Source organism: Sinohyriopsis cumingii, chromosome 13 (genome assembly GCF_028554795.1).
Source record: "Sinohyriopsis cumingii isolate HCF-2022 chromosome 13, ASM2855479v2, whole genome shotgun sequence".
NCBI lineage: Eukaryota > Metazoa > Mollusca > Bivalvia > Unionida > Unionidae > Sinohyriopsis > Sinohyriopsis cumingii.
In genome coordinates, this window is record NC_142973.1 from 38,130,296 (window position 1) to 38,154,689 (window position 24,394).

The 24,394-nt window shown below is 36.0% G+C and overlaps 1 protein-coding gene across 1 annotated transcript in view; it reads left to right on the plus strand.

The window, feature by feature from the left end:
• LOC149785232 (protein lin-9 homolog) overlaps nt 1-5,571 on the plus strand; it is a 65,036-nt gene extending 59,465 nt beyond the window's left edge. The window contains exon 16 of the mRNA XM_089979062.1: nt 463-5,571. Coding sequence (XP_089835188.1) covers nt 463-565 — 103 coding nt within the window. The 3' untranslated portion in view covers nt 566-5,571. The remainder of the gene's footprint in view (nt 1-462) is intronic.
• Nucleotides 5,572-24,394: the final 18,823 nt, after the last annotated feature.

Consider the following 24,394-nt stretch of genomic DNA (forward strand, 5'->3'; position numbering starts at 1 on the left):
TTCTCGGTTTTTATGGAATAAATTTGGCTTCTTGTGAGGCGTAAATGATATAATGTTAACGTTAGTGGTAAATTTACTTTACTCAACACTTCTTTCAGTAACGAAAACCTGACTTCGTTATGTGTTTTGCTGTTACTTTTGTATGTATTTATGTCGTAATAAGCAAAGTGACATAGAGATAGTTCTGTTTCTGTAAGCAAAAATACTTCTTGAAAACATTCTCAAGTTCTTTGATAAAAAAAGTCCATGGCTGTAAAAACTATGAATCCATGATCATGTACCTGAAATTACTTTAAGTGATTTTTAAAAAAAATCAAATACAGTTCAATTGAATATGGCTAAGTTTTACAGCAGTTTGTTGTCACAATGTATTGTGTAAAATTTTGGTAATTTTGGTAAAAGAAAACAATTAGTATTTTATATCCTGGTACTAAACAGGTTTTTTTCTTCATTTATTTTCAGCTCCTTCAGGAACAATGTTGAGATACACATCAATCATGTACAGAGTGGTTTAAGTCAAATGGGAAACCTTCATGCTTTCTCCACCACTACATTCAACATATGAGAGAGTCACAAAGACAATCTATCAAGAAAGAAATATTCTATCAGAATCTCTGATTCAGTGTGGAAAAAGTCAGAGATCCAGTCAGCATGACTGTTTGTTAAAATAACATGACTGGTCATGGAATATTTATTGTTTGCAAGAGTAATTGGTGTGTTGGTGTAAACCAGTCAGTATCAGTCAGGATTGGGCTGGTCATGGAATATTGATTTGCTTAGAGATTTTCCTGAAGGTGATTCTGTCTCAGAACAAGTAAGAAAACTAGTGGTGGTATACAGAAGATGTAATAAATATGAAACCACCATACATCCAGCCTCCAATTATTAGCATTCCAGGTAGGAAAAGAGTCCTGCAGGTACCTAAATGCAGAGTCAGTTAAGGAATCCTGACACAGTCTTGATGCAGGTCTGAAATAACACAGATGATTTATAGACTGTAAAGAGTGACATCCACTCTAAAGAAGATGCTTTGATTCATAAAAGAAATGACTACACATTTTTAGATGACATTTGTGAAGTACATCAGAATTAATACTCTGTCAAGTTTGTGACCATTAACTAAATTGGGTACATTCTGTGAGAATTGCTTCACACCTGTTTATATGTTTTATTGAATCACTGAAGTGTAACTCGGTGCTAAATATGGGATATTTTATTGAACATACATTAAAAGTTGAAAACATTACAAAATACCAGATGCTTTTGATGAGTACAGTCAAAAATTATAGCATTCTAAGTCTTACACCTTTCAAAATGCAATCTTTTGTGTTCCACAACAGTTTTACTTTCATAGAATTGTTTTACTTTGATGTTGTTGTATTTATGGCAGCTGTACAGTTATAACTGCTTCTCCATATCTTTAGATCCATTGTGAGAGAGTGAGAGGTGGGGAATGGTCACAATTTCTCGCATCACATTCAGGTAGGAGTGAGTGGTAGATGTAATTACTGTACAATTTGTTTGGTCACCAAAGATATATTGTTGCAGTTTTATGCTCCCTCATTATGTATGGCAACTGTACAGCTATAACTTCTCCATATCTTCAGATCCCTTGTGTGTGTGTGTGTGTGTGTGTGAGATAGAGAGGGGGGGTAGGGGTGTGAACAGACACCATTTTTCTCACCACATTCATTGAGCAGTGTTGGTAGGTGGATGTGCTGTATAACTTATTTGGTCACCAAAGATGTATTGTGCAAATAAATGTTACATCTTCACAACTTGTTTTGTGGTGAGGTGGGGCATTTTGATTTTGTCTCATCTGTCCATATGCTGATCCATCTGTCCATATGCATATCTGTCTGCCCATATGTATATCTGTCTGTCCATATGCTGATCCATCTGTCTATATGCATATCTGTCTGTCCATATGCTGATCCATCTGTCCATATGCATATCTGTCTCTACATATGCTGATCCATCTGTCTATATGCATATCTGTCTGTACATATGCTGATCCATCTGTCCATATGCATATCTGTCTGTACATATGCTGATCCATCTGTCCATATGCATATCTGTCTGTACATATGCTGATCCATCTGTCCATATGCATATCTGTCTACCATGAGAAGCTCGTTAGGACAGCCGTAAAAATCATTGAATTTAGACAAATAAAATATGGCAGGCATATGTCTAGGCATATGTAGATTACTTGATTAGATTTTCATGCCATTATAGCAAGTTTTAAAATATTTTATAAGTTGTTTAACTTTTGGGACTCAGAATTTTTATTCCGCTGTGTGAGCAGACAGTGTTTCAGTGACAAATTTGGTTTGATGAGCTTATAATACACAACTTAACCAATATAGTTTTTTTAATAATGTATCTGACATGCAGTCAACCTCATAAATCCAGCTTCTGTTTAACAGGCTTTCATTTTATCAGATGCCACCATGAAAATAATGTGTTTAAGAACATTTATAATTGGGTCCATTTATCTGATAGTTGAGTTAGTCTGTTTGTTTTTTTTGTGTGCATGGGAACAGGATTAGACTGTTGTTACAGTCCTGACTCAGCTGATGGAAACCGTTTCTATAAATAAACAAAAAAGTATTGATAAAATCATATACTGTGTTTTGTGGAAATGTGTGGTTTAATTTGTGCAATTTTCACAATCTGGTCATAATTAGTGAGCATTTAACTGTGCAGAAACGAAAAAGTTAATTGGAAAAATGCAGTCACAAAAATCAAACAATAAAAGTTTGGAAATCATAAAGATAGGGCAACTTCCATGACTCAACGTGGCAAATTCCCATGAAATTTCTACGTTTTTCCCAACCCTCACTAGTAACTAATATATTTCCAGCCAGGATCTTTCTGAGCAAAAATGAATTGTGGGATCTGACAATTTTGCAACATAGAATAAAGAAATAGAGTCTTCATTTGTTTGGCATTAACTTGAGGTGTGCAGTTTTACTACTGTATTAGTATATTGTGGTTCAGATCTTGTCTGTATACAGTATACAAATAACAATTCTACTTCAGCCTTCATTTCAATCTAGTTTAAAAATTCTCTTTTAATATAAGATGTTATAAGAAAAAGAACATTAGGATTTCTGAAAGATGTGTCCACCAAGAAAATGGTTGAACTTTAGATTATATCCTGCCCATTGCATGACAATGACCCAGAAATCCAATGGTGGCTTTGGAGTCTCAAGTCTTACATATCTGATCCTAAATAAATAGGCAAAATCACGTCTCTGACAGCATTTTTGGCTCAAATTCTCAAAGAATGTAGATGGAAAACTAATTGATAACCATGCCAATTGTCAGGAATATAATGTGGAGATTAATTTCACAGTTGGGATGACAAACTTTGCTTCCCACATTAACAATCATTATCCCATCATAGCCACTAATGTGTTGGAGTTGAGTAGATTCAAATTAAACAAGTGACTGTCTCATAGTTTCAGTTTCCCCTAATGTATTGATGTTTCCCAATCACTGTTCACTTAAAGAAATTTCAAAATAAATTAAAATTATATGAATCTTTGACTTCTTCACTCATTAATATTATTTTGTACTTTCATTGGAATCTAAATATATTGTGATGCATATGTCAATAAACTGTCCAGTCGCACAGTATATTGCAGTGCCATAATCATGAACAGAATGTAATGAATATTGTAAAACTAATGAGTGGATAGAGCAATTACAAATTCCATTTACTTTATCGGTACAAACTAAATACCGCCATTCAGTGTTTACACTTCACCTAGTGCTTACACTTGCCATCAGTAATTCACTGACTTGATATATGGATACACTATATCACCATTACTTATTATATGGGATGGCAGTTATTTTGTAATCATGAATGGTGCCTGGATGTGCAATGTGTGACCCTGTGCTGTCTGTTCTTATAATGACCATTGATAAAAATTTTCACTGAATTTGCCCCATACACACAATAAACAGATTAAATCTGGAATACCTTTCAGTGAATTGTTGCATTGATGCAATCTGAAATAACTTTCAGTGAATTGTTGAATTGATGCAATCAGGAATAACCATTGCATTGCTGCCATTGTATTTTATTGATAGCTGGATAAAAGAGACAGTATGAAATCATGGGAAAAGTTTCTAAAATTTTGCCAAATTTTTTCAGAACTTTAAATAGTCTGTGGAAATGAGAGTAATCAAAAAGTCCTGAAAAAGTTTTGGAATTTAAATTGAAAACATACAATTGTGTTGAAAGACAGGGTTTTTAGACCATCTAGTCATTAGGTATGGGTATGATGCCAGGCCTACCTATCACAGCAATCAGCCATGTATTGGTGTGGTGCCAGGCCTACCTAGTATAACAATAAGCTGTGTATGAGTTTGATGCCTGACCTGCCTATCACAGCAATTAGCCATGTATGGGTTTGATGCCAGGCCTACCTATCACAACATTTAGCCATGTATGGGTGTGATGCCAGGCCTACCTATCACAGCAATTAGCCATGTATTGGTGTGATGCCAGGCCTACCTAGCATAACAATAAGCTGTGTATGAGTTTGATGCCTGACCTGCCTATCACAGCAATTAGCCATGTATGGGTTTGATGCCATGCCTACCTATCACAACAATTAGCCATGTATGGGTGTGATGTCAGGCCTGCATATCACAATAATTAGTCATGTATGAGTGATGCCAGGCCAACCTATCACAAAAATTAGCTATGTGTAGGTGTGATGCCTGACCTGTCTATCAGAACAATTACCCTTGTATGGGTGTGAAATACCAGGCCTGCCTATCAAAACAAATAGCCATGTACGAGTGTAATGCCAGGCCTGCCTATCACAATAATTAGCCATGTGTAGGTGTGATTCCAGGCCAGCCTATCACAACAATTAACCATGTATTAATGTGATACCAGGCCTGCCTATCACAACAAATAGCCTTGTATGGGTATGATGCTAGGCCTGCCTATCTTATTAATTAGCCATGTATGAATATAATACCAGGTCTGCCGATCACAACAATTAGCCATGTGTAGGTGTGATGCCTGACCTCACAACATTTAGCCTTGTATGGGTGTGATGCCAAGCCTGCCTTTCATAATAATTAGCCATGTATGAATGTAATACCAGGTCTGCCTATCACAATAATTAACCATGTGTGGGTGTGATGCTTGGCCTGCCAATCACAACAAATAGCCTTGTAGGGGTGTGATACCAGGCCTGCCTATCACACCAATTAGCCATGTGTAGGTGTGATGCCAGACCTGCCTATCACAACAATTAGCCATGTGTACGTGTGACACCAGGCCTGTCTATCACAACAATTAGCCATGTGTAGGTGTGATGCCAGGCCTGCCTATCACAACAATTAGCCATGTATGAATGTAATACCAGGCCTGCCTGTCATAATAATTAGCCATGCATGGGTATAATGCTAGACCTGTCCTATCACAACAATCAGGCCAGGAACAGCACTCTACATTAGAAGTGTTTTCACATATTGTATGTCAATACAATGAATAAAAATGTATGAAGTTTTCAATAAAATCTGAGTTATGTGAAATGAGTTGAGCATATGGTCTTATGATTTCTTTTTATTTCTAATGCAGTAAGAGTAGTCAGGGTTTATTATTGAACATTCAGGCAATATAAACTGTGTAATTGGGACAGGTTTTATGATCTTTTTCAAAAGGACAGCACTTTATCATTGTGAGAACACTCATCAAACAGAGTAACATAATCAAGTACACCTTATGTTAATTTTCTGCATTAGGCTATTTAAAAGGCATGATAGATGTATAGTAAATTGTGTTCTTCAGTATTCACAAAATACCATACTGAAATCTTTAAAATCCAATTAGTACCAAACCAGCAAGTAAAGAGGTCAATTTTTTAAGTAAAAAAATTATTTTGGAATTTGGTTGTTATTCAACAATCCAGATTCAGCTGTTCCTGAAATCTGTTGTTGGTATGATTCTTCTTCTTCTGTTTCAATGTTTTAAATGACAGTAACAATGTCTTCTATGATTTATTAATTCTGGCTAACTGTTCTTTGACTTTGCACATTGTTTCATCAGGGAATATTAAAGATTGTGAGTTGTCCATGGACTGAAAGGTCAAAGATCATAGGTGAAGGTCACATATGCAGTGTATAGGACAAGTGCATAGGACTTGTATTAGATGAGGTCATAAAGTTTGGGAATGTTGTAGTTTTGTTTCTCAAATGACTGCATGAGTTAATGATAAAGATATTTTGCTTGATTTGTTTGCCTGACATTTAAATTAACATAGAGTTTGATGTTAAGGTTTTTGTTATTGGTTAAAAATCACACGATTCTTGATATTAATGTGCAATCAAACACACGTACAGTGGAACCTGTTCAAAGTAACCATATAAAACAGGCACCTGTTGAATCAACCAAGATCTGCCATAATTGCATAATGCATAGGCAGATCAGGGTCTGTGCTGCTTAGTGGAAATAATGGAACAAATTGCATTGTGAGATAGCATAGTTGCAGTCTGAGGCTGGGTCTTTTACATACTAGCAAACATGGTAGTGAAATTTGTTGACAGTGAATTTATATAAAAATGGGCTTCATTATTTGTCTGCTAGATAAGAAAATTTCTTACATCCAGGTTCTCTAAAACAGTTTCCACTGTAATTTATTTTCTTGTGCAGTTTATTTATCCATTCATTATATACTGGTTCAGCTTATCAGGAGTATGCAGCTACTAATATTCACGGTTTCATGGTGCTTACAAGTGCACACACGCATGATGTGAAGTTCTTGTATGAACATCATTCATTCATCTCATATTTTTCCCTCAATACAGTGTTGATTTTTTTGTTTGTTTTATATGACTTCCTTGATTGTTCATCAGGAGAGTATCCTGTATGTCAGTGCTGTCTAACCTGCATGCGGCCCATGGGCTGATTTTAAATGGCCTGCCAGAGCTCAAGCAGCTATATAGTCGTTGCTTTTCAGTTTTCTGCTGCGGCCCTCGGCTTCAAGAAGAACATTTTTCAGTGGCCCGTGGTGTCAGAAAGGTTGGACAGCACTATTGTATGTATTGTCAGTTTAGAAAAAAATGTAATCTGATATGCTTGAGCTTTGAGGATTTGTACAAACATACAAACATCAGTCCTTCTTTTGTCCCATTCTTACCTTTCTACCTACCTATCTTCATGTATGCATAAGAGAATATGTACTTGTATATGTAAATAAATACACACACCCATTCATCCATACTTACGTACATGCATACATGCATCCTTCACTCCATTCATCCAAAACCACACATATACCTTGTATTGAATGCACACTCAGCTGGCCCCTTTCTTACAATGAAAAGTCTGTAGGCCATATTAATACAGCTATTAAAAGAACATGTTGACCTTCAAAACTACAATCTTTATGATTGCCAACTCTTTTTTCAACTTGTTCTTGTAAAATATTTTGGGAGATAAACCTAAATTCATTGAAGAAATGTTGGTACCTATCAAAGTTAATAAGTTATAAGCAATATGTTTGTTATAATGTTAGAGCAACATAGTGCAGTATGTCCAGTTATATTTGAACTTTGGTGTAAACATTTGCGAATCCCAATATAGTCTTGAAAGTTGTACATACAGTTGTACATTTTTATTTTTTTTAACCCCAATTGTTTGCAGAAGGGCTATTTTGATTTGGTCCTACCATCAAGCTACCCATTTGCAAAAGCTTTTGAGTACATTTGCAAAAAATTATATTTGATACAGACAAATATCATGTGGTTAGAATATTTGTATTCTTATACAGATGGCTGGATCTAATATTTCATGTCAATAAGGCAAATTTCAACTTTAATTTTGTGACTTGGACATTTTGAGTGAAAACCATTTTAGAAAAAGTACTTCGACAGAACAGTGAAATTTAGTTGCCATGTTTGTATGCTTATGTAGATGTCCTGATTTGATTTTCATGCTACAAAAGGAATATTTCTTTTTTTATTCATTTTTCATTTTAAACTTGGGTTATTATGGTGAAAACCTACCTTCCTTCTAAAAAAGTTATTTCCTTTTCTTAATGCACCTGTATGAAGTTGTTGTTGTTGTAAGGTTTAACGCCCTTTTTTTCAGCACATGATAGGCTATACTTGGCGGACAGTATTAATGGTGGAGGAAGAACCCGGGAAATCCCCAGAAAGAATGACCGACCCTCGAGAAGCTACTGGCAAGCTTTCTCACATACCCACATTGGCCGAATCTGAGACTCGAACCTACACAGACAGAGGTGAGATGACAGTGATCCGTAACAGAGAGTGCTTTAGAGCACTCGGCCACTTGGGGCCCCCCTATATGAAGTACAGGAGAGCTTATGCTATGTCCTAGCACCTGTATGAAATACAGGAAATTAGCACCTGTATGAAGTACAGGAAAGCTTATGCTATGCCCTAGCATCATCATTGTTGCCCAGCTTCATTGACATCATCTGCAGTCAAGTTAACATTACAGAGTTTTTGTTTTAATGCCACTGCCTCCAGCTGAAGGCATTATATATTGATGGAAATTAAGGTATTTCTTCTATCATTCTGAAATACTTCCGGGGAAATTATGTCACAATAGGTTTTCTCCTTCGAATATGTTCCCCAATTACATTACGTTAGGAATATTAACCTGCTACCTCGTGAATCCAGCCATACTAAAAAAACGAAAACAGTCATTCCCTGCCTATATCAATAGACAAAAAGCAATAACTCTTGCATATTACCTCCCCTTGGCACCACAAGGTGTGGCTAGCTTTTCGTTTCACTGCTGTATAGATCACATGTCGTACAATTCATTCTCAACAATCCAGACGTTTTGTGTTCCTATGGGCCCATCCAAAGTTTCTTTTGGATTTATTGTGCGAATTTATCGATCTACTACAGGTTGTATGCATTATTTTACATATCTACCATTTTTGAGTGATTTTGTCACCTTTCAGGACTTCGTCGTTTAAGACCACTGACCCACCACGCTATTGTTGACCTTATACAGGATCCTTAAGGGTTAGTGTACCTTTGACTTTGTTCACTTCCTCCGACCATTATGGTTCAATTATTAGTGAAATTCTCAAGTGATTTTTCATATTTTTGCTTAGTTTATTCGTTTTTCATGGGGAGCTTTTCGTTTAAATGGTCCAGCCAAATAGATTATATGGGGATCTTAATGATACGACCATTTATCTATCCACGCCATCATCATCTTGTCATTACTATACTGAATCAGAAATCTGTCCATTCAGCTAGGCCTATGGTGCGGCTGGTACCGGTGATTGCCAAACCGTCTTATATACCTTCAGCATCCGTACCGACCACACACCGTTCACACAGGATCCATTGGATATAATACATATTCAAACCGCACCATCGACGGCGGTCCAGGTGTCACTGACCGTCAAATTTACGTTGAATTGGTCCAGACAACTTTGATTTACCGGGATCTTGGTGACAGATCTGACCATACCGTCAGCGACATGCCCCTTCTATGACAGAGATTTCAGTGAGAAATCTGTTCAGCCGGGAATTGGAGCGACCGGTACTGGTGATAATCGGACCGTCTTCTATACCGCCAGCTTCCAGGCCAACCATTCGACTGGGAAACCAGCTGGGAGAGCAAGTGACATTTTCACTGAGATGGAATTTAGTCTTTATACCGCTTGGTATGTATTTTCCAGCGTTGCAAGTAGACCCATTTGGTCCTCGACACAGTGCATGCGACATAATTCCTTCAAATCCACCATCCCTTAGATCTTAGTCAGATCCGACAGTGGAACGGACTGAAGTTCAGTTAGCTTTCAAGCTACCATTGAGGTAATATATAGGGTCTGGCTACTTCAGAACGTCCTCCATCCCTACCGCTTCTCTAAAAAATCGGTAGATCTAGACGAAGAGACGAACTTAAAGTGACAGACGGATTCTGTGTTGATCTTCCGGCACTTGATAAGAATATAGTATCTGTTCATGTGTTTGTTCGTCTGTTTTATAGGGCGAACAAATCTGTTCCATGCCTGTCAGCTGGTTCAGGATGTTGCTGCAGACACCCAGCAATAACCACGCTTGGGAGGCGACGGCCAGGATTGCTATGGTTGATGACCAGGGCTACTTACCTTACCTTGGCCAATACTTTGACGGGTTCAGCCATTGTACTCTTGATACCATGTGTCATATGTCTGTGATCAACGTCTCTTCATCCTTGACATACTGTCCACATTTGGACGACCCTGTTCGGGTCACCATTGCTTTAGAGGAAGAATAGAGAAAGTTCGGAGGCAGGCAGCTCAGGAACTGCCCTCCACATCACCTCTTAACTCACACGGGCGTTTGGAACCACTCGGCCTCCATCAGTGTGAAGGGATGTTAAGCGGCCTCAGGGCAGGGAATCTTCTCAGTCTCATGTGCACCAACATAGATCCATAAGAAGCAGTCGTACAGAGGTGGTAAAAAAAAAATGATTGTTGAGCTCACTGGATCTCTCTATTTCATCAGTATGGTGGGTGGATTGGGTGATCTGGGTCACTCAGATGGGCTTCGGGCTTCGTTCATCAACAATCCTCTCGCCTTCTTCCTCTCCCCTGTTCACGATGACACCGTCAGATCGGGAGAAGGATACCTTTCTACAACAGGAGATACGGTTGCTCATAAAAAGGCGATGTAGCTTCTGCTAAGGCCACAGTCCCCGGCGTTTTACTCAAGGCTGTTTCTTTTTCATATAGCAAACATCAATTTGAGACCCACCATCAACTGGAGTTTCCTCAACCAATTCAAGATGGAGACGGCGATTTCAATCTGCCTCTCCGTTCGATGAGCAAATTTTCACATCCCTATCCACCCCGTATCATGAACATTTTCTACGCTGTTTGCTTACCTTGACACGGTTTATCAGTCTGCCGTTCTTCCCCTTGGCTTCAACATCAGCCCTTGGGCTTTTACTCAGATTACTCGGTCAACATCATCTACAACGACGGCAGCGTACCTGGCCGACCTCCAGAAGAAACACATGGTAAGTTCTATCCTACTCTAAGGCAGGAACAATCTTCTCGGTCCTCTCGGCTTTTTAGTTAACTGAGAAAGTAAGACCTTCCCATCCCAGATCATTGTCCATCTGGGTATGGAGTTCTCAACCAACTGGAATCTGGTGCAGCTTCCTTGTGTTCACGTTACCAGAATCGTCGAACTCGTCGAGTACGTTTCTAACAAGATTTCATCAAGATAGTTCGGTTAATTCAATACGCCAGTGGACTAGATCGAGATTGGTCATCTTTTATATGCAGACCTTGCCAGCACAATGAAGCTCCTATTCAAGCACCATTGATCAATAGTCATGATCACCTCACCCCATCCCCGAGATTCGATCGTTCCTGTGTCAATGTGGCAGTCAAAGCCTCTGACAATGGGAATTCTGTTGGACAAGCCCAAGCAGAAATAATGGTAGGTACCGACTCCAGTGCGCACGGTTGGGGTGTTCACCTGCTGTCTACCTTCACTACCGTCAGAGACATTGGATCGGCCTCTACACATCAACAACCTAGAAATGAAGGATGTCACTACCACCTTTCACTTCTGAAATGATCGACTCTGAGGCGAAAATGGTCCTCATTAGGTCCGACTGCTCAGTGGTGACCTATCTCGAACAGGGAGGTACCAAATCACCCGACCTGTGTGTTCTAATTTGACAGTTTCGACGTTGGTGCAACAATCTTCATATCAACGTATAAATCAGACACATTCCCGGCAGACTCAATGAGGTGGAGTCACAAGGTGGTGGCTTAACGGGTCAATCGGGAGATAACTTGACAAGTATACCATTCATATATCCCTGGCACATGGGAAGTGTGTCCTTGGTGGGCTTAGTGGTAGGCGGGTGAGCACGGGTGGTGAATATAAAACAAAACACAACAACAAAAGAACACCTAACAAAAAAAAAAATCAGCTAAAGAGAACCAAACCACTGTCCCACTCCGATCATGAACCATGTAGCGTGGAATCATTCCCACGCTTCTTGGTCATTCAGTCCAAGGATGCTTCATGATCACTTGCTGAACTTTCCCAATTTGTAATAGAAAGCACTATAATTAACTTAATCGGCGCGCCAAAAAAGCGTGAAAAAATTTAAAATCTTGCTGCTTGTTTGTAGAGTGCAAGCGGAGAAAACAGTCAGAAAATTAAGACTTTCTTTGACATTCCAGTAATCTCATTCGCTCACCATCACTAAATTGGTCGAAGAGCTTAATTCACTGTTGGGGCTTGACTTGAGCCAGCGACACGGAAATCATCGAAGGCATGAAAATCAAGGTGTCACTGCCATCCGTAGAATTCATGTCAAACGTAATGGAAATTTGCAGGACACCAATACCATTATACTCATCTTCGACACCCGAACAATACCCAAAGTTAAGAGTTGGATTTTTAAGAGTTAAGGTCGAGATCGACATCTTAAACCCACTTCGATGTTTCAATTTTCAGAATTACGGTCATCACTAAGACAGATACTCCAAAAGACCAGTATGCCTGTCCACACTTCGTCAACTGTGAAAAGGAGCAACGCGCCAGTTCTAAGGACTGTGACACTTGGAAACAGGAGAAGGAAATACAGACGGTAAAATACACATTGTGGAAATATTATTCAAACTTTCACTGTGGATGCCGGTAATGACTCCAACAATTGGTGAAGAAGAATGATTAATTAGTTTTATGAATTCAGGCGAAAAATCATTACTATCATGGTTGACAGTAACTACAGATAGCACTCAAATTAATATGGCTGGGTTATTTACATGGCATATTGCATCACAACAAGGAGTTTCTGCACCAAGACGTATATTTATCACTTTACAAAATGCTGAACGATTAAATAATCAAGAACGTAGTCATATGATATTTGACAAGTTAAATGTTAGTGAAGTTTCTTTACGGAAAAATGGACATCAGAAACCTTCTGAAGATATAAATTTAAATTTTGAAAATAATTATGTAGCACGTGCATATCATCGTTTAATGACATTTATGGGGCGTGATCAAAATATAGATACTAGTTTACAAATATCAGAGTTAGATTTTACAACATTATATCCAATCTATTATTTTTCATTAGAGCATATATAATTATTCAAACAATCTGTCGTTGATATTCATTTTAAATTTCGCGTGAACCCAGCTGGTGATGTTAATTATAGAGCAATTTCAGTTATACTCGGCGATAAAGCAATGTTCATTGAAGGCACTGGCGGACGAATGCGAGTTATTAACGCACCGATAGAAAACATGTAACATCTCAGTTGAAAATAACTTATTACTTATTTTTGAAAAATGTCATATCAGCATGTTAGTGTCAGTCTGACTCCTGGTCAGATAAAAAAAAAACTTCAATCAAGTTCGGCAAAGAACTGCGGAATAAAAATATCACTAAAACAGATCAGATCACAAGTGGTCAACATAAACTATCATTGTCAGAACGTCATCTCAGACATTTCAATAGCGCCAAACAATCAAAATAGGTGCTAGACTCAATCTTTCTGCTGGTGGGGTTAAAGACTCAATTAAAATAGGTGGAATATTTCCACTTCTTGCCGTATACCAAGTTTAATGCCGCTGCAGTCCCAGCTGTTGCAAAAACAGTTACACCTGGTGCTGCTGGAACTGATGGTGGATTAGCAGCACACAAAAAATAATAACAGGAAAACAAATATGCACGTGTACAAACACAAAATGACATGATTATATAATACAATTACATACAGCGACGTTAGCATATTCCAAATTATCCTCGTTTTTGTCAACAATCCTTAGTGATGGAAAAATATATTTCGATTTCACGGAGATGATTAAACTCTACAAAGATTTAATGACTGTGATAGAATCCGCTCCTGATTTAGAAAATCGGGATTTAGATAATGTCAACGTCGAACGAATTACTAAAACAGATTGTCGTTAATACAACTCCGTCAAAAACTGCTATGCTATCAGTGAGCTCAACAATTGCAGCATTTAGTGTTAACTTTCCAACTGCAATTCCAGCGAAAGAAATAGCGCTAGCACAATTACGAGTATATTACAGCTGGCCAAATATCAGATCAAATTCATTTGGTGGATTACCAGCAAATAATTCAATTGTATTTGCAAATAAAATAAAGATGATGGAACTCCCGATTGGCAATTTGTTGGTATCCCCACAGGTAATTATCAAATCGAACAAATCAATGATGAATTCTAGCGTAGAATCAAATCTAGCTATTATAACAGTTTACGAACAAACTTTTTCAGGTGCGATAGAAATATATTCGCAAAATTATGCTGTAGATATATATCATTCATCAATCAGAAGTGTGTTAGGGTGGCCTGAGATAGCACCAGAGAATAAATGACCGCCAGAACCAAAACAGATGAGGAAAAATTTATAAACGTTCAAAATATCGAAATATTTATCAGTGGAATGGAACCGATAATACATATAATATTTATGCTTTTAGCGATGAGTTAGGATACATGGATGTTTATAAAATGTATTCCGATCCCATTAATTCTGAGATCAATCAATCAGTCATTAAAATACAAAATATGTTCGTCGTTATCACAATACTATAATGATGATATAACACAACAGATCATTGAAACAATACATCTAAATCAGGTAGAATCAGATTATGATTATGTTAATAAGTCTTTTCATGAAGAAATCTTTAAACATGTTATTTATTTTTCCTCGCACTAGGAAACCATTTATTAATTATTATAAAATAACAGAAGATTATAAAGGACCAGGTGATTTTACATTTGTAGTACCCAACTTTAATAAAGAGGAACTAAAACAAATTAGCAACAAAAACTTTCCAAAAATTGTTGAATCATAAAAAAATAGCTCCACCAGCAAATATTCTCAGTCATAACAATGTTCCGTACGGTGGCGGCAGACATATTTCACCGGGAAATGTAAATATCACATCAACAATTGCAGTCAGTCTTGTATGTGATGCAATTGATGGCAGCTATTAAACAGATCTTGAAAAATCTAGTCAGGCTCAGCAAGGATATATTTTATATACATTTACACTGCATGTACCTCCTGGATATTTGATCGTACAAGAACCGATTAATCCTGTTTATCTACGTTGTCATAATCCGTTATTATCAAGAATACATTTCAAACTTGCTTACAATCCGGACACTTAATTGATTTAAGAAATACAAATTTGAATATAAATATCTACGTAAGATCTTAGCGATTTCATGGGTATAATTCAAATTATCAAACAATTTCAATAAGATGGGATAAATTAAAATAATCTCATCGAAAAAATTATAACAGTAATTTCATAAACAAATATATATTTATAACAAAATTTATTTTTTCTGACGATTTTTCCTTAATTTAATTGGGGGTAAATAGTACTAAAATAATGAAAATCAGTTAGATTTTTATAACTTTGATTGGGGTAAATAGTATTAAAATAAAAAAATCTCAACAAAAACAGAAGAAAAAAAAATTACATAATAATAATAAAGTAGAATTCAAAACATAAATCTGATTAAATATTAACTATCACTTTCACAATCACTAACCACGAGAGTGACCCCAGTTGCCAAAACTTTCATTTTCATCAGTGAAGTTGTCAATGCTTCCACTTTCACTGTTATAATCCTCTTTAGAAACGTTGTCAATTTCACTTTCACAATCACTAGTATATACGATGGTTCTAATCATAGTTATAATGATGGCACAATACAGATAATCGTAATTCTAAGAACGGCACAATACATATAATCTTAATTCTAAGACGGCATAATACTTATACGGGGCCTTCTCTACATTCAACAGATTTTCGCACACACCCCCCTAATAATCAACCCCGGGAGAGTGCAAGTTGTAACGTGGTGGGAAGGGTGGGTTTTTTTCTATATAAATTCGAGCTTTTGGAGTGGACCCCCATTTTTTAATGAAAATTTGCGACATATTGCCACCGCGACAGTTGTCAGTCACAGGATCTTAATCGTATTAAATTATTGATGTATTTTATATAGTTCTGCCTTTGATAAAGTCAGATTTAAAATACATGTATTTCTGTATAACAGAAAGATCTATAAATAACTGAACTGTATTGACTATAAACGCGACCTGTGTGACCTTTTCTTGCCTTGATTTTGTTGATAAGTTAGAAAGCACAAACATCCTTCTACTAATTTGAACTGTTATAAAATTATGTTACTCCACTAATATTAATTATCACACAGATGGTAAATAATTATTTACCATGATTAAAAAAAAATTAAGCTCTACCGGAGAAAGATATGCTACAGTGTTATCTCCCTTCTTGAGATCAATATGCAGTAACAAGCAAGGTAACTACTGAATTACTCTGCCGGAGAGAGTTTTAACTTGACAGAGGTATATCCCTTCAACAATAGAAGTCTCAGAATGATAAAATAACTGTTGTATCTTGATATTTTACTTGACATAAAAATGCCTGGCATATTTCATGACTGGGGGACACACCACAAATATAAATATATATAGTACTTTGGATACCTTCGCCATCGATGATAGAAACTTCAGAATGATAAAGTAACTGTTGCATCACAATTAATGAATTACTGAATGATGACAAAAAAATTAAATAAATAGTAGTAATTTAATATTAGAACAAGCACGAAAACTACTTACTCTACCGAGAGCTACAGAGTTATCTCACTTCAATAATACTAAAACGTAATTATTTGTTTATATTTTTTCGAGAAAACGCCGATTTCGTTATATTTTTGGCAACGTTTTGTACCAAGGCATACCAATATCAAAATATTTGCCAGCTTCGTTCATTGATTGAAATCTCATTTCTTCGACAGTCTCTGTATTTATAGATTTAACCGCCCTTTTTGCAATTGTTTTACATTTGCCAGTATTTCCAAATTTACACATCTGACTCTGTGTAACAACCCTTAAATTATCTAAATATATATTTTTCTTATTTGAATTATTATGATCGATCACAAGACCGTCTTCGACTACTCCGTTGAAAACACTCGTATATAAATTTAAGATGTATGTTATTTCACCCGGTACTGAATACGAGATACCCAGTTTTACTGACATACCCGACTGGTTTTTAGTCGACCGTGACTGATGATACCATCACGAGATGCTTCAAAATTCTTGATGATAGGATGTTTCACAAATACTTTTTGTTCTCTTTCTATAATATTCTTTGTCTAAATGATTACTTTGAAAATCTAGAAAGATAATCTTCTGCATTTGTTATGACCTTGTCATTATTATCAGTGCTGTTTTTTTTTATCAAAATATCTTTTCAGCACTCTGTATTTTTTAACACCACATTGCACACACAACTATGTTTTTCTCTAATCCCGACACCACATTTCAAACATCGTTTAGGTCCTAAACTCCCTTTCCGTATACTTTTTCAGTGAAGTCCACAGAATTTGTTTACGCAAGCTTTGTTACAGGGAGTTGTAGAACCTAGCATAAACCATCTGCATTTAGTCTTTGCTTGAATCATTATATATATATATATATATATATATATATATATATATATATATATATATATATATATATAATGGTTTGTCTTAATTTGAATATGAACGATTTTGAGTGATTAATATGTAATTGAACCTCCTAAATCTAGATTTGATCTTGACAGAAGAACCCTTGACTCGCGGATGCGAGCTTTGGTTGATCCGACGGAAACTCTGATTAAAAGTATTCGTAATGCTAAAAAAAGAATTTCTGATAGATGGCGCAACTCATGTGTGGTGAACGTTCAAAATCATAAGCAACACCGATGATCTCGATGCTACAATGAACGACCAACGAGCAGCGACGCTTATTAATTATCTCGATAATCAAAGATAGTTTTTCAGAGTAAAGTTTATAAAGGAAGTAGATGATACCTGGATTATCAGTAACAAACGTGACCCTGTCCTTTCTAAGGAAAAAATCGCCGTATTGAGTAAAAATTCCAAACCAGGAATGTCGACTGGTATTGACAATTCGTATTATGAAAGAGCGTATCCTGTAACCGCCTTTACTTATGGAGTTTACCCGCTGAATGATAAACCCGGCGTTCATGATCTAAAACCGATGAAATTGTCAAGGCTAAATTGTGTAGCCGAACGAGTAACGGAACATTTTACAAACGCGATACGTGGATATAAACTAACAGATCAGCGACGTGAAAAAAATAAACATATGGGCTGAATCAGTCAATGATAAAGGAGCAACAATAAATAATGTTACTGAATTAGGAAAGAAATAAAAATCCCCAAATGACAGTAAGATTCGCTTGTATCAAGTCATTTAAGTTTGCTGAAAATCTTCATCCGATTTGTTATGTCTGGTTTGGCAAACATTTTTCAGAAAAAAATATGAGCACCAACAGTATTATTACGATATATGTTCGATGTAAAAATACTATTATTGTTAACAGTAAGTGAAGCAATTATATCGTATCGTCCGCAGAAACAAATTTGGTTACCACAACAAAAGAAATATTCTGATGATGAAAATCCTGATATAACTAATTTTAAGAATAAAATAGCAAAAGATGTTGGCAGAAAAACAATCGGCAAATTCACCCAAGGAGGATCGTATGATCAGAAATGACTTTGCACAATATTTAGATGATGCTGAATTCGATTTTATAATTGTTGATACAACGAATAGAAACACATTTATAAGTCAAAATAATGTTAATTTATCAGACGGAACTAAATTAGGTACAATTGTGAACTATATTGATGGTTAGTCACCGCAGTTTACTCATTTAATATCTTCAATACTCGCGTACTTTTCGTTAAATCTATTATCGAGGATAACTAGAATTTCTGAGTTTGCTGTCAGAGTCGCTACGGATTCAGTTTACATCAATAATAAAAATACAGGATTGCTAGAACAACTACATATCGACACTTATGCATCATGGGATGAATGGAGAATAAAACAAGAAAATATACTTAATTATTCTCAATCCGCCGACGTTGAAATTATGGATATTTATTACCAAAAAAAATCAAATATCACAATTGCCATCATCACCATCTGTGTTTGATCAATTGCAAAACATAAAATAGTTTATCTCAGTGGGCCTGGTAATTATGGTAAAACAACTCGTGTAATTGAATTAGTTTTGAACAGTTGTTCAGAAATAGTTATATTTACACCAACACAAGGACTTGCAAGAGAAATGAAAGAAATATTAAATCATGCACTTATCATAAATTCTTTTGATGGAAGTGAGATAAATGGACCCATGAACGAAGGAACGAGAAATATATTCCAATGATTATTGTTTGGGATGAAATATGCACCGTTTCATTAGAAACGTTGAAAATATTTCTTGATTGCTTATTGACAAAAATACTGCTGTAAGAATGTGTGGCGGTCATGGTCAACCATTACCTTTTGTTAGACTGTCTCCACCTAAACGGTTGAGGAATTTTGTAGATTATTATGAAGAAATAATTGATGATCATAGAGCACTTGATCCAGAATTAAGAGAGTTAAAAATATTAATCTGACTACAACCGAATAAAATTCAATGTGAAATAATGCTTTAAATAACTCCAGAAACTCCTATTAACAATTTTGGGAATTTATGGAGACCAGCTGATTTGATAGTTGCAAGTAGAAAGATAGTTCGTGATACATTTCGATACTTATTTATGTTACAGAAAAAAAAATTCAAATTTACCTGTACCATTGTGTTATCGACCAGCAGATATGCGACGACAAAATATCGACGTTGATATACCAGGCTCGTCAGGGAAACAAAATCTTGTATTAAATGATACTGTTTTAGTTTCTGTCAATGTTGTTGAGAGCGCGTTAACTATGAACAAAACTCAATGGACTCTAGGATACACAATTACAATTCATTCATTACAAGGATTAACCATTTCTGATACAAATGTTTGGATCGTCGATGATCGTGTCGAACGGTCAAACTTAGTTAATCTCGCAGTGTCTCGAATCAGAGGAATATCTCAATTGCGGAGAATTGTTATAGACTTCACCGAAACTGCTGATAATAGCGATGTTATTGATAATGATATCGTAAGAAAAACAGTTATAAACAGTGTAACCAAAAAAATAAGCGCGACTTGACCTAGATGCTGAATTTATCATGACATTAAAACAACAGAATAATCATTGTGCGAGCTGTAACACAGTAATGTTGTGGCAAAATTAAACGAATAATCCAATACAATTTACCGTAGATATCATTAAAAGTAACTTTGGTCATCCACGTGACAATGTAATGCTGACCTGTCTTGAATGTAATTGAATTCGAGGTGCTAGTTTACAAAAGTGAATGCGGTGGTAATTGTGTGTCTTCAGGAATTACTTGTAATTGTCCACGCTGAGGTGCAGTTGATTCTAATCTGTAGATTGCAGGTCTACCCGTGGATCTTACCACGCTAGAATTTGTATGTGTTGTAATACTCCAAATAAGATCAGTCGCTCTTTTTTTTTTTACCACCTTCAAGTTCACCGGATTCATATAAATATTTTACAGTCACATTACCTAATATTGGTTGTTTTGAAAATTCATGTTGTTGTATTGGTATGTGTTTTTTGTGGGCTTTTTGTAATTGCGTTAATGGGCTTCATGGCATTTGTTCGAAAAATTTCATTATTTAACGCAGCTATCACACTTGGTAATCTTTGCAACCCATTCGCGAGATATCATATCTTTCTGAATTATTTCCTTCGCATATTGATATCCAAATAACCGCTCAGCAAGTGTTCTATTAAATCGTTCATCAATTGCCTGATCACGACGAATTTTGATATGTCCTCGTCTAATTTTGACATTATGTGTTTTCATCAGAAATGATTCTGCACCAAGAAATTCATTGCCAGGACCAACCTATAGTAACTGTGACCATCGTAAGGGTCCTCGTTGATAAATTAGTTCAAAAGCAGATACAACTTCAGCTGCTGTTTTAGTTGATAACGGATGTGCTTCCTTATATCTGCTTGTAACGTTAACGACAGTCAACGCATAATTGTATGTACGTGATTGACGTCTAGTAATTTTAATAGTATCATGTGGTAAAAACAAAATATCTGCTTGATGAACTTCGTTAGGAGTGCTGACATCAAAATGTGCATGTTTAATTTTTTAGGTGGTGGTAGTAAATTTGCCATATTGCCTGTCGTGCTAACCAATTTTCAGTAACAGAACGTGTAACATTTGCTGCATCAGCGAGTTTAGTAATCACAGCTCTACCCCTCCAATATCCTCTTGGGCTATAATAAATCGATTCCATTATTTTATAATAATCGGTTGATTAATTACTAGCCCCTAGCATTAGTTAAAATTTCATCGCAGATCTTATCAACCAATTAGCTATTGATTCTCTAAAAGATTTATTTTTAATGGATTTAACGAGTGAATCAACTTCATATCTGCAATATGTCGTTGTTACAGATCTGGATTTTTATATGCTACACCTCGAACGTGACATGCTTGATCAATAGCATTTACTCTCCAGGTCTTGGTTGATCTCGCTCGTCAAGTTGGATATCAAGTCGGGTTCCAGGACCGCAATACTTATATCCTGGAAGATGTTTTTTATCCTGAATATTTAGCCCATGGAGTTCCTGGTAATTTTCCTAATGAAGTAGCGATATCACCACCAATTTTATTATTAGAAATAAAGTTATATATTTTTGTAACACATTTTATACATTTACCTGTAAGTGAACGCTTTTTTTTGTTGTTATTATTGTTGTTAATCCACTTGTGGGGGTGGATGCTCTACATGGAACACAATATAAATCCATATTATTTATTATATTTGTATAACACGGATGTCATTGATTTCTCAGCGACACGAAGGCAAGAGCCAGTCAAACATATTTCAGTATTACCGAATTCGATCAGAATGGTACTAATAGGTCCATCTGGGTCTGGTGAAACGCAATTATTACTTAATTTGATAATGAGATGGCTCAAGTGGGATAAGTTGTATTTTGTAGTTTCGTCAGTTGATGATCAGAGATGTTACGATGTACTTAAAGATTTTAATGTAAATGCAAAATTGTTAGACGAAGATGGTAATTATATTATTGATTTTATCACCGATATTGATGAAGCCCCATCTGTATAGGACACCGATAGACTTATTAATGATTTAGTAGTATATGACGACGTAATGCTGGACAAACAATCAAATCCAGCACGAATATTTTCTCGAGGCAGGCATAAAAATACTGATGTGATTTATGTTACTCAGCGATATACACAAATACCTAAAGTGATCAGATATAATTGTAATATTTTAGTTGTGCTTAATGGAGTCGATACACATACTCTGCGAAACATTCATCAGACTTAGTGTTCAGGAGATATGGACATGATTAGGTACAAAAACTTCTTTTCAAACGCACAATCTACTCCACACGGATTTATGACAATAAATGTACATTATCCTCGATCGCAATATCGTATAGGTCTTGATAAAATATTTGGTTGAGAGATTGATATAATTATGATTTAATTACTCATACATTTATAGCAGCAGAGAGGACGCAACCACAAATAATTGCCACGGTGGGTAAACAAAATTTTTAAAAACACAAACGACCAAAATGAAGAAACAAAATAAACTAACCCAATTAGAGAAACTCTCGGTAAGCTAGAGGCTTCGGTTTGACGTTATTGATCTTATATTTTCATTTTTCGTAGAAAGCTTTATTTTTCAAAAATGGACCTTCCAGCAAGTGGTCTGTTCACCCTCTCTGCTGCACTATTTGAACACGATTAAGACACGAATACTAATTGAGAACTAACCTGAATGTCCAGTTCAGTGTGTAAAATATGTTGCATGTGTTGCTCCTGTTTTAACGGACGTCATACGTTCTAGATCCCAAAATGACATATTGATATCTTGTTTGCAGTATGTTCACAAAATTAAATGACACAACCCCACACCCGGCTGCTGATGTGCTTCACAAAGTTAAACCAGGAGTTTTGTAATTTATATTTGACAGTCTTTGCATGATTTGCTAGTTATTGCTTCCAGAATCACCTTTAAAAATTAATCCCAATTGAACACTGGTCGGACAACTGGAAAAATTATCTTGTGCGTTTTATATGTGGAGTAAAAACCGATTCAATGGTGTATAATAAATGTTGTTCTTCAACAGTATCTAGCATCTCTTTGATTCACCTATAACTTAAGGCAAATTGAGTTGTTCACTTTGAGAATTTTACCTATGCAAATTAACAAAATCGGCTCAGCTAGATCAGTCTTCAAAGGCCTTAACACATCACCCTCTCTACTGTCAGCCAATTAAAAATAATAATTGAAGTGGTGGTTGTTTACAGGCCGCGGATAAGACTTGTAGTCTGCCTCTATGAATTTAAAAAAAAATAAATCTTTTTGACGGTAGGCTCCCTGGCCGTCATGGGCCCTGGAATTTTGTCTTAGTTGTCCTACTCTGTCCGCGGACCTGGCTGTTTATTTCTTACCTCTTTGCTTTTGAATTCCCTTTGTGATAATTTGCTGTGTAAACAGAGTTTTACATGAGGTTTAAGCATAGCTCTTTACCGTTTAAACATACTTCATGCAGTGCATGGTAGAAGTTTTTAGGTTTTTTTGTTGTTGTTTTCCCAAGATTAAAAAAAAATCGTGTTTTTGGCGTGGCACATCGTGGTATGACATAACCGAAATAATTTCGTAATGAGAATTTGACATCACAGTACAAGTCCCATTGTTTTGAACTGTTTCTAAATACTCCTTATCTGTTTGGCTGAACCGAACTCATACCGCTTAAAAGTAACATGATAGTATTTGCACACCCTCCCGTTTGTTTGTACCCCTCTATTGATTTGAAAAACAGAAAGTATCAATGATATTTTTTTTAATGCTTAATACTTGGAAATTAAATTCATGAATTTTAAATTTCTAACTGATTATGGCCAATGGGCCTAAACACTGTCAATTGGTTTGCGTTTCGAATCAAACAGGAGTTTTTTCAGTAACACAGTCGCTATATTTGCATGAGAAAATCTGTTTTCAAGTAATAGATGTAGTTCACTTTCTTTGATAATGTCATAAATTTCATAAATATTGGAGTTATATTTCTTTGAACATGTACACAAAAGTTCCTCATTCGTTTAATTGGGTTTTTGTTTGTTTGTTTGTTTTAGAAATATTAAAACTAGACATTGTAAATATAGGACGCATGACAATTTTTTTGATCGAATGAACAGTTTTAGAATTAAAAAAGAGCAGCGAGCAGTCTCTCTGCTTGTTTACATCAAGAGCTTCCGTTTAGTTTGAAACCCGCTAAGATTATTGTCGTAGGGATCCTCTTGGGACAATCAAGTCAGAAATTGTAAATTGA